At 41.4% G+C, this 16,920-nt stretch overlaps 1 protein-coding gene across 11 annotated transcripts in view; it reads left to right on the top strand.

Annotated features, from left to right (window-relative positions):
• The window catches only part of LOC6606055 (RNA-binding protein Musashi homolog Rbp6), a 170,861-nt gene that overhangs the window by 53,159 nt on the left and 100,782 nt on the right, over positions 1–16,920 (top strand). For all 11 annotated transcript variants that reach the window (XM_032717520.1, XM_032717519.1, XM_002030830.2 and 8 more), the window contains exon 4: positions 5,787–5,868. In XM_032717520.1, the coding sequence (XP_032573411.1) occupies positions 5,787–5,868 (82 nt within the window). The remainder of the gene's footprint in view (positions 1–5,786; positions 5,869–16,920) is intronic.

Here is a 16,920-nt window from a genome sequence, read left to right as displayed (position 1 = left end):
TGTTGGTGACCCATTGTACGTATTTAAATGACTTGACCCGAACAAAGCCGGATCCAGATACGGAGCACTCGTCTCCTCCACACTCCGGCCATTCATCAATCATTTGGTGCGTTGATTTTAATTTGTGCGTCTCAACTTTGAACGCAGCTCACATAAATTATTCAAAGTTGCCGACTCAGAGGCCCCAACTCCCCGAAAATCGCCAATATCCAATGCAATTATGGTAAGTGCCGTTTCGCAAGTTATAGCAATGCATAAGTCTATGACTTGCCATTGCCATAAATCGCGAACCAATTTGGGGCAAACATTTTCCGTAGATCAGGTGAAAATGTTGACGCTTGTAAACAAGTTTTCCATTCTTGAGCCATTGAGTAGGGTTAAGGGATTCTGCGTGGGGAAGGGATTTTCCAGCGCGGCATAAAGTTTATGCCTCATATTTATTTATCCCAAATCTGAGAGCTTAGTTTCATATGCATGAAGATGTTTACCGCGAAAGTTTCGAAAGGTTCTTGAAACTCCTCTAAGCATATCATAATTAAAACAGTTGCTCCTTATACGGGCACAGATTAGGTTGGCAGATCAAAGGGGATCTTATCTAGGATGGAGTTCCCTGGATTTGTTAGTGAAAGTCTCAAAACTGTTTCAATTATGGTTCTATTGTTACTTGCGTAAGAAAATTTGGCTTATTTCAAGAAATCAAAGACTTTTTGTAAGGATATCATATAAGATTATAATACTAAACTTTTCTTGATTACTATACTTCAAAGCGTTTTTAGGTTTGTGCATTTGTTTCTGTTGTTTTTTTTCAGCAATATGCTTGTCTTTCCTACGATTCGATTGAATTAATATTTCTCTAATTAACTTCACTTCCATTCATTCCAATCATTCGTTACCGTTTTAATAACTGAAAATAATTCTATAGAAAGAAGAATTAAAACAACAACTAAAACATATCATTATCATATAACACTTATTTTTTATCAGATTTCTTAGAGCATTAGAAGTTCGGTTTTTGGTTTCTCGTCCTGCCAACTTGTCCAAATATTATTATTTACGGCTTAGAGCGAAGAGCAAACAGCGACAACTGTTATCCGTGGCCCTCGGGGGGCTGAACCTTAACCCCTTAAAGCCGGCGTAATTCACTAAGCGAAAGGCGGGCCTTTCGCAGGACGAGGACTTCGGGGGGTCAAAGGGGACTGGAACGGAACGGAACGGAACACAACGTGCGTTGTCTTGTCGCAAAGTTTTTAAGACTTGCTTGACCGACCTTTGTCAAAAGTTGTTGGAGCGCATGAAAAATGATGCTACGACCAGGATGTGTTATAACAGGCTCTACTGCTCCATCTAGCCGTCTCTCTCACTGCCTATCGCCCCGTCCCTTTCCGTCCCGCTCTGGGTATCTCTGTTTTCCAGTGAATTGCCATCTCGTTTGCTGTTCTGACAAAATAGCAATTTGCGTTTTCCAACAAAACGATACGCTGTGGGAAAATACGGTTTTTTAATCATTGTGTCTTAATTAAATTCAAAACTCATCGTTTTTTTGGAGCTAGAAAGTTTTGCTTACGTCATTATCGAAAAGAAATTGTATGCTTTGAAAATGTGAAGGTTGCTTTATATTGCAACATCCTATATTGTTTTTCAATGTTTAATGGTAGTCTTGATACAAAGTGTACAAATATATTTATTTAATATTTTCGAAAAAATAATATTATTATTATTTAATCTAATTTAGAGTGCAAGCCTTGTTTAATAAAGTATTAAGTTGTTTGTATGCACTCTTCAATTTAAGATATGTTCAAAGTAGTGTCCTTCTGAATGGTGCGTATATTTGTTACTCATTCATTTTTTACTACCCACTTTTCGCTCAGTGTAGGTCAGGACAGAGCTAAACCGAACGGAACAGAAGCTGAGCTTGAGTTTTTGTTGCGCTGGCTGCCAGTTGCCTCAGTTCGCCTCACAATTGATTGAAATCCCTTTGCGCACACCTTTTTCACCCATTCTGGTTTTGGTTGCTGTTTTGCTGCTGTGTAGGTTTTCCCCGCATTTTCCCAGCCACCACCCCCTATTCCACCATCCCCTTTGGCTCCTAAGCGCACCGCAAAGAGCACACAACTTCCGCTTTCTTTGGCAAAAACAATAGAAAGCACATAAATTTATGGTTTCAGCATTGTGCTTTTGACAACATGTGCGGTGGCCTATTGGGGACCTTTTGGGCCGTCGGTGGGCAGCAGGGGGTTAAGAGCCAACAGAACGTTAAGGGGTTAATATGCCTGCAACCGCAAAACGGATTGCCTTGGGTGGAAAGAATGGGGGGTCCGAGTTTTCTTATAAATAATCCCACTAAATGGATTCGGGATAAATTTGCCTCTATGTGTGTGTATGTGTGTGTGTGTGCGAGTGTGTGTGCGAGTGTGTGTGTGCCTGCTTGAACTAATTACCTGCAAATCCAATTCCTGTTTCTAGATTGAACCTATTTTGTTTATCGCTTATTGTTTTCGCCCCAAACCAAAAATGCAACAATCAAAATTTCCACTCTTGCGTTAGCCCGGTGTGGTAACTTTAATGTTTTTGGCATTTTCTTGCAGCTGTTTCGCTCTGCGGTCCCGCCTCTCCCTCTCCCTCCCACTCACACACTTGCTTCTTTCCTCTTCAAAATTTATGTTTGCTGGCTATGAAAATGAAATGACTGTGGTAAACATTTTAATTAAATCCAAGTTTGGCTTTTGGCCCGTTACAATATATTTCGCTCTTGTCGCTGCTCCTTTCGTCCTCCCTTCCGCTCCGCTCCCCTCCCCTCGCCATCCCTACGTTTTTGTTATGTGTATTTTATTTTATTTTTATTTTTTCACTGCCGTTGGGTAGCAAATAAATTTTAATTTTATTTTTATTTTGGCGCGTTTTAATTTGTTGACCATTTTCATTTTTGTTTCTCTGTATTTTTTCTCTTTTTTGTGTTGCCAGTTTTTTGCTTCTTCACATTTACACATTTATTTTGTTTGCCAGCTTTTCTATTGGCCCTGTTGGCTGCGAGCGGGGATGGGGTGGCGGAAGGCGGGGGGCGTGGCAGGACGCGGGTTTTGGCCGGTCAAGTGACAGTTGGCACTGAGCCTTGCTAAAGAGTTGTGGCGAGAAGCGGTTGAGTGGGGGCTGCAGACAAGCTCGCAAATATGAAATGCAAAACAAACTTTGCAGCTGTCACTCAAAACTGAATGTCGCGTTGGATGACAGAAAGGGGCGGAAGGGGGGTACCCGAAATATAGGGGGGCTGGTGCACTGTGAGAAACGGCAAAGGGGGGCAAAAGTGAGATGTAGCGCACTGATTGACACGTTGATGATGACTTTATGTTGGCATTTCATCGGAAATATGATTTTTGAGGGGAATCAAAGTCATATATAATTTACAAAAATCTAGTAAATTAAGTTCAACCAAAGTTAAGTTCTCAAATTTATCGAATGTTTAGTGCTTACCCTCGGAAATCAAATTGAATTAAGGACACTTTCCTCATGTCGTTATAACGGTAACGAATAAACTGCGAGTTCTCATTTCCGGTGACCCACTCACTCGATCACAGCCATTGAGAGTGGTTTACTCTAACTGGTTTATTTACACCTCAGCTTCAACTAATGGCCAAGTCAGGCCATAGAATAGTGTCGCCCCTGCCCCATCCAAATCCCCACCACCCCTCGCACCTACAACAGGCACATAGAGGTGCAATTGCCCATTAAAACTTAAAGTGTAGCATACTTTGCAGCGCCACATACGCAACGAACGTAACGAAATGGAGCGCAACCCTTTGGCTGCCCCATCAATTTGCATGCCACATACGCACGCACACACACACACACTCGGCCCGGCTTTTCCATTTCCCATTTTCCATCTACCATTGCCCACATCCACGTGCCACTCGAACCGCTGCGCCAGTTGCTGTTGTTATTTATGGTTCCAAAACTGTCATAAGCAAACAAATTGTTTTTATTGTTCATAATTATTGTGCATACTTATGTAAACCACGCGACGCGCTTCGCGTTTTGCATTGCATTGCCCCCACTTGACTGTCTGCCTGCGAGTGGAACCATCCCCACCACAGGCCACCCATTTGCCACCCCATTCCCATGCCCTAACCCTTTCCTTTGCCCACATTACCCATGCACTCTTGGAAAATGTTGCCTAGAATGGAAATAACTTGGATGTGTCTTTTGGACAAACAAACTTAATAGTTTCTGATGCTTCTAGGAATTTGATAAAGTTAGTATGCATAACTAGAAAATTAGTCATATATAGTAAAATGCACTTTAAAAATGCAGCTACAGTCTTATTAAGTTAAAACAATTTGGGAAATTACCAGAAATTTACAGATAAATTTTAGAATTTCTTAAATAACAAGCTAAATATTAAGCTACCTCAAAATACTGTTTTTGGAAAATCTTGTTTCTGACCAGAAAAGATTTGAATAGCAAGAAAAATACCATAATTTTTCAAAAGCCGTTTATTGAGTTTTTGTTTTAAGTGTAGCTTTTTGCATCGTCATAAGGAGCAACTAGTTGCTCTAGCTTTGTTTTTGGTGCGTGTGTGTGTTGGTGGTGTCGCGATTTCTGGGCTGGGGTAGTGGTGCACTGGTGGTGGGACAACTGGTGCTCCCTGGTGCGATTTCTCGCACCACATTTATAGCCGGATCGTCTTGGCCACGCGGCATGAGCGGCAAAATCGTTTGTTTTATTGAATTTTTATTGTAGTTTGAATTTATGACGCCAGCGCCGACACTCGACTGGATTAGGGCTCCGCAGCCAGCAGCCGACGGGCGAAGGATGACTTTATCGGTTTTATTCTGCTTGTTTTTGCTGCATTAAATCGCAGCCAACGAGCCTTGGTATCTGTCGTGTGGCGGTCGCCCCCTTTCCTATCCTTTCCCCGGTCCCGTTTGTCTGGCAATTTTGTTGAAATAACTTCAGTGCTGCGTTTGTGTGCGTACGTGCCGCTGAAGTGCTTCCAGCCGGGCGGAGTCCTGCGCCACCATCCGCCATCCGCCATCCTTCATCCACATCCGCGTCCTCCGGCCGGAGTCAGAGTCAGATTAGCTCGCAAAACCGCAGACAACAGCTGCCGCTGGCAACCAAAGCAGCGAGTCTGAAGTGGTCTGCGTACTTTGTGTGTGCCTACAGTGAGAGAAACAAAAATAAACAATGGTTCAAATTTTATTGTTTATTTTAAAAGCCATTTTATTGCGACAAAGTAACGAAATCAAATGTCCTTTTAGATATTCATAAATTGTAGAAAATTCACAAGCAGTTGTGTATTTACAGTAAATATCTTGTTATTCCTACAGAATCATATTGTACGCTAATCCTTAAACTTGTGTGAAGATATAATGATGCTAGCTTCAAAAAGTCTAAAAAGCAGGAACAAGAATTATAAACAAATCTATACACAAAAAGTTTTTATGTCACCTATAATTTTTCCCAGTGTATTCCGCGAGTATGCATGTGAATAATGTCCAGTTGCGTATGCAAAGGGTGTGGAATGGGGGCTATTTAGGGAGATCCTCGCCCAGGAGTGAGAAGAAGTTTAGGGTCCAACCAGTTTGTTTATTTGGGCATCACGCGAAATTCATTTTCCCTTGTTTTTTATTTTATATTTTTGTTTTCGGTTTATTTTTATTAAGCGCGTAACGAAATTAGTAACTTTAGCGTCGTGATTTTGATGGCCGTACTTGAGTGTAGTAACCCCAGGACATTTCATAAACTGGCTTTGATTGATTATTCACTGCATTCGTTTGTATTCCTTTCAGAGAGCTTACGCGATTACTTCGGACGTTACGGTGATATCTCAGAGGCTATGGTCATGAAGGATCCCACGACGCGCAGATCCAGGTGAGTTGGTCCTTAAGAAGGATTTTGTCCAACTAGGGATGAAATTCTTGATCCTTATCAGGGAATGAACTTTGGTTAATTGTAATGTATTCGAAATATACAGTTTATGGATAGAACGCTTTCTCTTCCTGTAGTTCAATTCAACTGCAGATATAGGATAAATAATAATAGAATATCCACATTTCGATTCGTTGGACTGGAAAAACGTTTACATATTGCTTTGATGCCTTTGAATTTTATTTCATATCCTTCCATGTTCATATCCTTAATGTTTTCATTTTCGCTGCGCATTTTGCCGTGACTTCTGATTTATCAATCAAAAAGTTCTTACCCATTCCAAGCGAAACGTTATCCGCGCTCAAACTGATTTTAATTATTTCCTATTTTCGTGTAATAAATTTGTAACCCGGCAACCTTTTACCTTTCGGCCCGACTGCCGTTGACCCCTTCTATCAGCCATCTGCCAACCCTGTGCGATTGTGCCATCTTTGTTGCCGTTGTTGTTTATGGCCATGCACGGCTGCATCCATTTCCAAATTTGAACAGTTTGGTTAACCGCTAATTGGTTTTCATTTTCATTGATTTTATTTTTTCCTCCGAGTTACTCCTCTACCTAGTACTCCGGCTGTCCTCTTTTCCACTTTTCCTCTGCACACGTGTGTGTGTGTGGGTATTTCCGTGTTGTGTACTTTTGTCGTAACGTTTGTCATTTGTTGCGGTTTCGATCAACTTTCAGTTGGCTGAACGTGGCCAATACCCCTGCAACCCCCGCGCCCAGTTCTGTACTTTGACCTTATTTAAAAATGCTTAACGTAAATTAGCTGGTTTTTGCGGACAGTATGAATAATGAGATGGCATTTAAACGAGTCAATTTCAATTTTAATATACACCAAATTAAATTTAAGATCATTCCCCGCCAGGAAGTCATTATGTTTAGTTATTATTCAACTAATTAGGCTGCTTATGATTCCGTTACAAATTCATTTTTTATGGTATTCCAGCATTAACATATTTATTTAAGGACATATTGAGTTCCCTTAGTTTTTATTTAATTAAAACTGAAAGTTTAACTCCATTTCCATTCTGCACAAAGAAAGTTTAAGAACGACCAACAAGCAAGTGTTTATGTTCCGCTTTCCCTTTGCACTAATTAAGCGTTTTATGGGGCGTATACACAATGCGCGAAAGTCCTTTCCTTTTTTAGAGCATTTTTTCGCCCGGTTTAAGCAACTGCTGCCCCGGAATTTGTCCAACGAAATATATCTTTGTTTTAATTGAATTTCATCTAATGTCGGTGGAGTGACGGCGAAGCTTTCAGGTTAACAAGCGACGAAAGTTTATGCCACCTTCCTGCATTGCTCCTTCTAACTTTCGCCCCTTCCACACTCCCCTCCACTCGCAGGATCTGGCGCCGTGTGTCCTTTCGCCTTTGTGCATGTCATGTTGGCTGGCAAAATTTTTATGAACTGCGTGCAGCAGAAGCCGGAGCAGTATCTCGTACTGCCAACAGTAAAACAGTTGGCACTTCGCCCCTCACCCCTCCGGAAAAGTATCTTGAAGAGCGAGCGAGCAGCTCGGGGTGGCAGGTGTTCTACCCTCTGGTAGTTGTAAATTCCGCAGCTCTATTTGTTGCCGGGTGCCCCTTGCCTTTGCCGTTGTGTTGCCTGATATCATCGTGTCAGGGATTTCTAGCAAAATTTAATAAAAACTTTATGTCGCTTAAAAGAATGTTTATGGAAATTTTTCACTTAAACTTGCTCAAAGTAATAAATGTAAACAGAATTCCTGAGAAGGTGCGACAACAAAATTCAAAACCGGAAGACAGAAGGGGCTAAAGGGGATAAAGAGCACGGAAGGGGCCATATCGTCAGAGGAGCAACAAGCTGCACGCAAAGTTGCCGCAGCGAGAGTCAACAGTGTGGTTAATAAATATGCGCCCCGGTCCCGAAACAGGAAACAAGGATACGCCACCAGGATCAGCCATCAGCAGGCATTGCATACTTATAGGCCACCTCCGCTAACTGGTTACACGGCGAAAAAAGTGTGTGTAGAGAAGAGCGATAGGAAAAAGGAACTTTTATAGAAATATATACTACATTTTATAATTTTCAGCATGAAAACATATGCCTCAAATAATTTGCCACATTTTTAAATACTCAAGTAAGGAAAGCAAAATAGATCATTTTAATCCAACAGTTTAGCGAAATGAGCATATTTCTTTATCTGCATTCATCCCTTTTGCTTTGGTCCTTATATTTTTCTGCGCAGGATAGATGTCCTGAGATATCTCACTTCAAATGAGATTGTATATTACAATAAAATGGAGTGAAGTACAAATTAGAAAACTTGCAAATAAATTTTAAGAGCATAAAATGAACAACAGTGGCAGTTGGTTGTCGGTGAGCGGGGAGAGGGGTGGAAAATCTGAAAAAGCAGGCAATAGCCCGGGAAAAACAAAATGAAAGCAAATGGCAAACAAAACACATTCACAGAAAAGAATGAGAGGGAAAATAGCGAAAAACTTTCGCAAGTTGAGCGGGAATTTTCTTCTTGCGGGCGAGAAGACAAAGCGGGGTCGCTCAAGTGCAGCAAAAGTAAAAAAATGAGTAAAGTGGGGAAGTGGGAAATGGCTAAGGAAAACTCGCCACCCAGCCACCCACTTTGCCAGCCCCTCCTGCGCATAAGTAAATCCAAACAATTTATTGTTGTACTTTTAGCATTCTTCTTGTGTTGCTGTTGCTGTTTTTGTTGCTGCTGCTGCTGCCATTGAAGCAAACATAAGCGACTTTTCAATGAGTTTCGAAAGTTATTGAAACATAAATTATATCGCACGGCGCACGCACGCCAACAGCAGAAAGGTCCGCCCCCATTTTCCGACCCCACCCACCGGGAAAAGCGCCCGCGGAAAACACAACCACAGCAACAACGCAACACCCTTTTATGTGCGTGTGTGTGTGTCTTTGTTTGTGTGTGTGTGTTTGGCAATTAAGTTAAATTTTTTTCGCCGCCGCTTGTTAATGTTTTACTGTTTTTATTTGGTGCTACACGCGCCAGCAGAAAATGCTCGCTTTTATTTATTTGCCGGACACACACGGCGAATGTTTACCTGAATCTGTATCGAATGAGAAATCGCATTTTCCACCCGCGCGCAATGTTGCATAATAAATTTAACGGGTTTTTAGATAAGAGCCGGGCCACCCGGACCACACACACACCCTCCTGCGAAATATAAAAACATACACAAATAAAAAGCGGGCTGGTCCAAAGGGATAAGCTGAACAAAAAATTGTTGCAAGCATTTTGCACAACCATTAAATGTTTTGGCTTTGATAAACTTTGATAGAAGTTCAATTTCGTAAGGCAAATTGCCGCGACTTGGCCCAATCGAAATGGCAACTCACTACATAATGGCCAAATGCTTTTTTAAATGAGAAATATTTTCGGTAGCAAACGAAAAATAAAGAACTTTGTGAAGACTTAACAAAGACAAAGTGTGTTTTGTAAATGAAGATTAAGGGTTGATTAAAGCAATTTCACGCAGGCGAAATGTTTTATTTGCCACATTTAACGGCCTTTGATAATATGCACTTAATACTCGGGTAATTCCCCCGTTTTGTGCGCCGCATTTAATATCCTTGTAATAATTTATGTACAACTTCAAACTCGTATTTGTCTTGCTCTAACACACTTACTCGCTCACTCACTCTCGGTGGACATAATTAACTCAATTTAATCACTTTGCCGAGCTCGCAGCTTTAGTGCGCCACTTTATGTGTTCCAGTGGGTGTGGTGTTTTTTTTTTCTGTTTTCCGGCGACCTTCTGGCATTGACCACTTGCATGTGCGCGTTTTTGGGGACTTGGGTAACTGGGAAAGTGGTGGAGTGGGGTATTGGGGGTGGCATATCCTGGACCGATCTCACATATTCGGCCAAACGCGAATGGCAGCTGCGCTTTGCCCTTTTCATGTTAATTTCCATCGTACAAAACCAAATGGCTTTATATTTTCACCCATCCCTCGCTCTCTTTTCATTCTGCTGCTGCATATGCTGAGTGTCCGCCTGTGTGTGTGTGTGTGCACGAGTATGTGTGTGTGAGTAGCAATTTTTCATCATTAATTATGACGTCGCTGGACGAGTGTGAGTGTGTGTGCCAAACATCAGTCAGTTACAGGAGGCAAAAGACCATTAGGACATCCCAGTCATCGGCCAAGCTGGTTGAGACGTCACTCACACACACACGCACACGGCAAAAAATGTTGATTATACTTTTCATTATCCTTCAAGGATCTTTGGCCGAGCTAGTGGAGAAAACTGAGCCAAGATCGTGACCACTTACTCATAACAATAGCATATTACAAGTGGAAGGACTTTGTGCGTTTAATCGACATATTAAGTGAATTGTGTGACAATAATGAACATATTTATTAAAGTTAATTACCATAATATGTATAATATTTTTTTTAGCAAAGAACCTACAGTCGCACTACAATATCCACTGTAAAATCGACTTTATTCTTAATTAAGAGCTGTATTGGTCTGGAAGTATCCTTTATTTCCAGTGCACGCACATTTGGATGTTGTCAACTCGAGTGGCAGCTCTGCTCCAGCTCCAGAATTTCACTTTTCCCCGCCATTGTTACTGTTACTGTTGATTATTTCATGCGCTTTTCCCCGCCCCTCGCACGAGCATTTTTATGCGCATTTTATGTTTGTATTTGTATGAAAAGAAACGCTCAGCCTCCCGAAAAATGTGTTGGAGCATAAAGGAGGGAATATTTTTATGATCCCCACAGACTCCCCTAATCACTCACCCCCTTGTAATTGCTTTGCGCGCCGCACTCTTACATCATAATGATAAAATGAATTATAAAATAAAGTCACCTTTCTGCACCGACTCGAGACTTTTTGTTAGCCAGCTGCCGCAGAATTTAATGTGGCAACGACACTCAAAAATTGACATTAGCAGCAGGCATACGACGAAACCATAAAAACATAACAAATGGCCGGCCATAATGTGTGTCCTTAAACTGTCACTAAATCGATAAATTTTCATAATGGCCAGGCCATTTAAATATTTAGCCGAAATGTTGGTGGAAAAACCCCTTTTCGGGCCACCGCGCCATCGCCTTGTTCCTGTGTCTGGATTAATAAAATTACCCAAGACCCACGCACAGATAGCAAGCTGGGGGGATGGGCTTCTCGAAGTGGGGTCGCTGCTGCAGAGGACCAAGTGGTTGGGGGCTTTACATCAACGCAAGGGCACGCTCACACACAACTCGAGGTGGACTCGACGTCGTTGACGGGGTGGCGACATAGTCGTCTTAAATGTCTCCATGCCGGGCTTGAGTAGCCTCAGCCAGCTAGAAAGGAAAACAGGACACAAAAAAATGCATTCGGAGAAAATATGGGAGTATTAATTGATACAAACATTTATTTACCATTTAGTTATTATAAGTTAGTTATTAGTCAGTCTCATGTTCATAATATACCAGACTATACAAATAATTAAAATTGATTTATCATTGAAGAGTCAGCTTCATAATAAAATGTCCTGTTATTCAAATATTCACTTCGTAGTAATAATTCCATTACAAAATAAATCCATAATAGAAAAATAACTTGTACTAAAGTGAAAAGCCTTTCTTAACAATTTCAAATCCTTCCAATACACTTTTAGACTTGGGAAATATTTGGGAAATATTATTAGTTCAATATAAACAATTAGTTCGTGTTATAAGATTTATGAATGTGATTCAAAAATCGATGGAACTCAAATTCCATATGAGGAAAGGAAGGAAAGGAGTGATCTTAGAACTTTAAAGTAAATTCTTAAAGAAATAATGTTATCCTGTCGAAATTGGTCAGTTTTTTTTCTGTCTGCAGTGAAGAGGCGGTGGGTCCAAGGCGTCCAAGGGGGGTGGGTAGTGTGGGTGGCAAGAGGTTGCCACTCACGCAGGCCCAGTTAAGTGTGCGTGTTCAAGGATGCATTTTTGTGCCCAGGAAAACGACACGACACAAAACGAAACGAAACAAAGACAAAGGCATAAAAACGTGCAAAATGGGCGTGGGCGGCGCCTCCACTTTGTCCTTACCCCCATGGACAGCCCCAGCCCCCTGACAACCCAATTTGGCTCCCCTCGAAAGAGCAGAGCCCTCCGCCCGGCTTTTGTAGGCTTATAAAGTGCGAGGCGAGCCAAGGCAGGAAGCCACTTGTGAAAGTTTCATGCACGCGGCCCCACTTCACACGACAGCAGTCACTCGGAGAGGGGTGGGGCGGGGGAGGGGCAGGGTTGCCACCAAGGGGGGTGGCTAAGAAAAAAAAATACAGCAAAGAATGCCTCCATCGGATCGAATGCAAGATGCCACGCACTTCGGCGATGAGAGATGTTTCGAGTTGATTCTTAGGCCAAAATGGGTAAAGAGGGCTTAAAGCCTAAAGTTATTAAAAATTTATCGGTCTTAAAGAAGATCGGTTGCTTTTATAAGGGAAGTGGGTAAAACCCCAACAAATGATGATATCTATTAAAAATGCTAAGCAAAAATACAAGCGCTTTCATAAGTTGCAAACTTTTGCTAAAGCATAAAAATGCCAAATAAAAACTGAAATTTACTTAAATTTATAATTAATTCAATAATACTATAAATTATATATTAAATATTTATTTCTTTGTAGCTTAACATTTCCATATTTACTGCCTTTAAATGTATTTTATTGCTTGATTATTACGTTTTTTTCTGTAAAGAGAGTAAGGATAAAATTGAAAAATTCTCCATAATTTATACCTAAACTTCATATTGTTAATTTTATGGCCGATGGTATTCGACCGGCAAAACATTTGGCCAGGACGAACCGCACAAAGGCGGCGTCTTGGTCCGCCTGCAAGTGCTTGTTAGTGCGCTCGGGATTTGACGTTTCACTGTAGCCGGGACTTAGAAGAGCCGACTCTCTTGCAGCTTCAGCCTCACTGCCTCTGAAATGGCCTCTTCATCCTGCCGCGCCCCCTGGTCCTTGCCACCTTGTGCGCCCCACCCCGCCGGGCACTCCAGTGTCGTCTTAAGTTGCATTCCTTTTCGCAATTGTTCGTTCGGGGCGCTTTTGTTTTGTTGTTTCGAAATTTTTACACGAAAAAGTCATTTGAATATGCGTTGCCTACCTCCTCGGATTGAAAGTTTTGTTAGCCGTCAGCTACTTTCGTTGAATCCCCCCCACCCACATTTCAGTGAAATTTCGCCCCCGCCTCTTTGCAGCACTAAGGTTGAGGGCATGGCTTGCGGCTTCTTTGCTTTTTAGCAGCGCATAGACAAAATAATGTTCGCCTCCATTTCCAGCCTTGACTGCAACTTGTATATTAACAATACCGAAGGAAAACTGAACCGCAGAGAATGGGCGGCGTTAACTGGGGGCGGCAGCATGGGCGGTTCAAAAAGGGGGCGGAGAATGGGGATGTGGATGTCGGAGACACAGAGACAATTGTTTTCTTACTTCCGCTGACTTCAAGAGCAATTCACAGTAGTTTGTCATTCTGTCTGGCACTGAGGTCAGTTCAGGTTGAGGCAATTAAGAGATATAAGAAAGTGGGTTGGCTTGTGGTGGGGTCATTGGATTTCCATATCCTGCAGGTGCACACAACCAACGTTTTCCATTTACCGTGCATACTAAGTGCTGCACGTTGCACAAAATCACACAAATTGGACAATTGAAAATGTATAAGAATATAAAAGTTAATTTATTAGTTTTCATTGGTCAATATTCAAGTCAATGAAAATATATAAATTACGATTTAGGGCCAATTGTTAAATCCTAAAACGTAAATTCACAGAAAATTATAACTTACTAGTCAGAGATACATACATATTTGAATATAGGTATTTTAATTTTTTAAAATATAATAGATGACTAAGATAAGATAAGCATAATCTGCGTTTAAAATGGTGCAAATCGATTTGCAATTTATTTTTCTAAATATTCATTTAAATAGGTTTTGTGTCGTGTGTTTGAAAAACCCATAATCCCTTTGACAAATATTTCCATTTAGTGCAGTTGAACCTTACTCAATTTCAACTAATCTTTGGCCTAGATATCCCGGATTCCATTTACCCTGTCCACACCGAAATCCAACCCTTCAGCCGTCATTTGCCTTTAAATGAGCTTTCGGTTACAGTTTCGGCAATTGCCTGGGGGCGGAATGTCCTCATCATCGCCCTGCACCTGATCACTGGACATATGCTAGGACTTCTAATATTGTTATCTGCTCCCCTTACAAACACACACGCATAGCCCAATGCACACACACAGACTCTCTCACACACACACACTATTGCGAGACAACACCTTGATGTGAACTTTGACCGTTTTGGTAACTCATTTAGTTAGATTATTTACGGTAATCCAAGACGCCAGCCACAAGCCAACCGCCAACTTAACTGCAGACACGCTGAGTTGGCCAGGATGGCTTCTTTATTCCCCCGCCGCCCCGCCGCCAGCATCCTTCGGGTAAACTATCCACATTCTTGCACAGGTATGAGTATCTACTACTACGGGCTAAATACATTCAAGTTGTTTTGCTAAATTGTGCGTAAGCTCTGGAGCAGCAGCAACAAGGATCTTCGACAAAGTTTCTCAAGCTCTGCCATGCCAATTCAAATAACACTTCTATTTCGCTCTCGAATGCCCCCCCTGCTCCCTTTGGCCCCGTTTTCGTACGTGTCTGCGGTGTTTGTATGTGTTACATGATTGCCACGCCCCCTTTTCCTTGCGCTCACCTGTCGCACCTGGCCCAAAGCCCGCACCCTTTTTTTCCGGACTAGCATCGCACAGCATCATCCTTGGCTGCTGGCAGCTTGTGTGCGTGCGCTCATTAGCATTCTGAAACGGCTTTATAAAATTCAACAAGCAACCCAAGTTGCATGTTCTCCGGGAGGGGGTGGTGGGTGGTGCGGCGTTTGGTGGCACCACCCACCGCCCACTCGGCAACCCCGCCACAAAACCCTCTTTTCTTGTCGGAGGCAGCATGTCTCTGCTTTTGCCCTTGTTGTTGCCTAGTTTCTCCTCAGTTGTCTAAGTTCACACACGGCAATAAATAGAGGAAACTTTTATTTATATTCTAAACTATATTCTAACAGTTATCAATCAGAAAATTTGTAACAAAAGTAAAGAACGCTACTATCTTTGTTTTGTAATTTTTAGGTTTATATATTCTTTATAGAAACTTATATTTATCGTCTTAAAGTTAATTCCTGAACCCTTTTTAAAAAAATAATTTTCAAATCACTTCCCAGTTTGAGTCCCTCTTTTTTCTCTGTGCATTTCTGTGTGTGTTTGTGTGTGTATGTTGCCATTGTTGTTGCCTGCACACATTCTGTTGTAATCCTGAGCGCTCCACCATTCTGGCTCTATTGCTGTCCCGCTCTGCGGCTATCGCTGACTCTGTCTGTCGTGCGGATGCCGTTCTGCCTCGAGTTGCATAAATTGAATCTGAATTTGTGAGTAAATTGCACACAGGAGACACATTATTTTTGAGTTTTGCCTTTTAAATTTGTGGCTTTTCACTTTGAGCTCCCCTGCCAGCGCCGCCGCCCGTGTCGTCGTCACCCCAGAAATTGCAACAATCTCTGTCCTCAACTTTGGGGCACTCGGCCTCCTCCTGCTTTTGTTCTGCAATTTTGTGTGACCCACTTGAACATTGGATTGAAGTTACGCCTACCGAAGCCACTCCAAGTTTGCCACCCCCCAAATCGCCCATTTAAATCAATATTAATAGGTGCAGGCCTCTTTTTCGCAAATTGCACATTGCACAAATTGTTCGTCTATAAATACGATAAAATGTTTATTTAATATGTACCAGACCGTGCCAGCTGTACGAGAATCCAGAAAGCCAATACCAGGACAACAAGCACACAAATAATGACTTATCCATGGCACGTAGACGGGGAGATGGGTGGCAGCTGGGTGGCAGTGGGAAAGTGGAAAAGTTGGGGAAATCAAAGACACAACAGGCCGGGCAATCCTTTTCCATATGCAAATTGTTTTTATAAATTTGCAACAAGCCATTGTTTGGCATCGTTGTTGAATAGCAATTTCTATGGCAAAACACCGATGCGATCTGGCCGAAAGAATGTCAAATGGAAAGCAGCAAACATTTTGTAAGGATTATGAATTGTAGGGTTCATCCCCACAGAGGATACTTTCCGAATTAAATTTAGTACACGCAAGCTCTGGTTTAATCCTTGCTTATAAATAATTGCCCTCCAGTAAGCAATAAAATTTCAATGAAACAATTACACGTCCGCATTATCTGTTTAACTTTCAATTACAAATGATTTAACTGACAAGTAAATTGTATGGAAAAACGCAAACAATAAAACTGTATGTCAAAAGTGGATCAAAAAAGGGTTGAGATGGGTTAACCACCTATGCGAATGGAGTGGAAGGAACTTGTGGAAGGGGAATGAAAATGAGCTCTAGGACACGCAATGTCTTCAAATCTCAATGAATAAAACTGTTGCCTTTAATTTGCTTGCGCACAATAATGATTAAATTTCATTGAATGTTTCGAGAGGAGAATTTCCATTTTATATATATACTTTGCACAGGATTTATTTCCCATTGAAAACATTTTGCAATCAGCTAGCCTTAGTGGCTCCGTTTAGTATAGTACCAGCTGTACACTCTAATTGCTCTGTAATTATTACGCCAGTATGGACAGAATGTACCTTTTAGCTAGTAAATTATTATAAATACCGTATATTTAGTTTCTATGATTTATCGCAAGGTCAGGGCAGAATATAAAGGAAAACTGTTCTGACACCAAGCCATTAAAATGCCACTTATTATATGAAAGTCAGACAGTTTTACTCTACAATTTTCGCACAGGTTAAAAGCTATGAAAATTAATATAATTACCATTGTAATTGCAACTAAACAAGAAGCAAAGTTCTAAGACTTCATTTTTCAAGAAAAGTTGGCTTAAATATTTTCAATTTCAAACTCTTCTTTTCTGGAACTAGATTATTTATTAATGAGCTCTTAGTTCAATCACATGCACTAAGCAT

Source organism: Drosophila sechellia, chromosome 3L, assembly GCF_004382195.2.
Source record: "Drosophila sechellia strain sech25 chromosome 3L, ASM438219v1, whole genome shotgun sequence".
Lineage (NCBI taxonomy): Eukaryota > Metazoa > Arthropoda > Insecta > Diptera > Drosophilidae > Drosophila > Drosophila sechellia.
The sequence above is the reverse complement of the archived record's forward strand: the minus strand, read 5'-3'. Positions and strand labels throughout refer to the sequence as shown.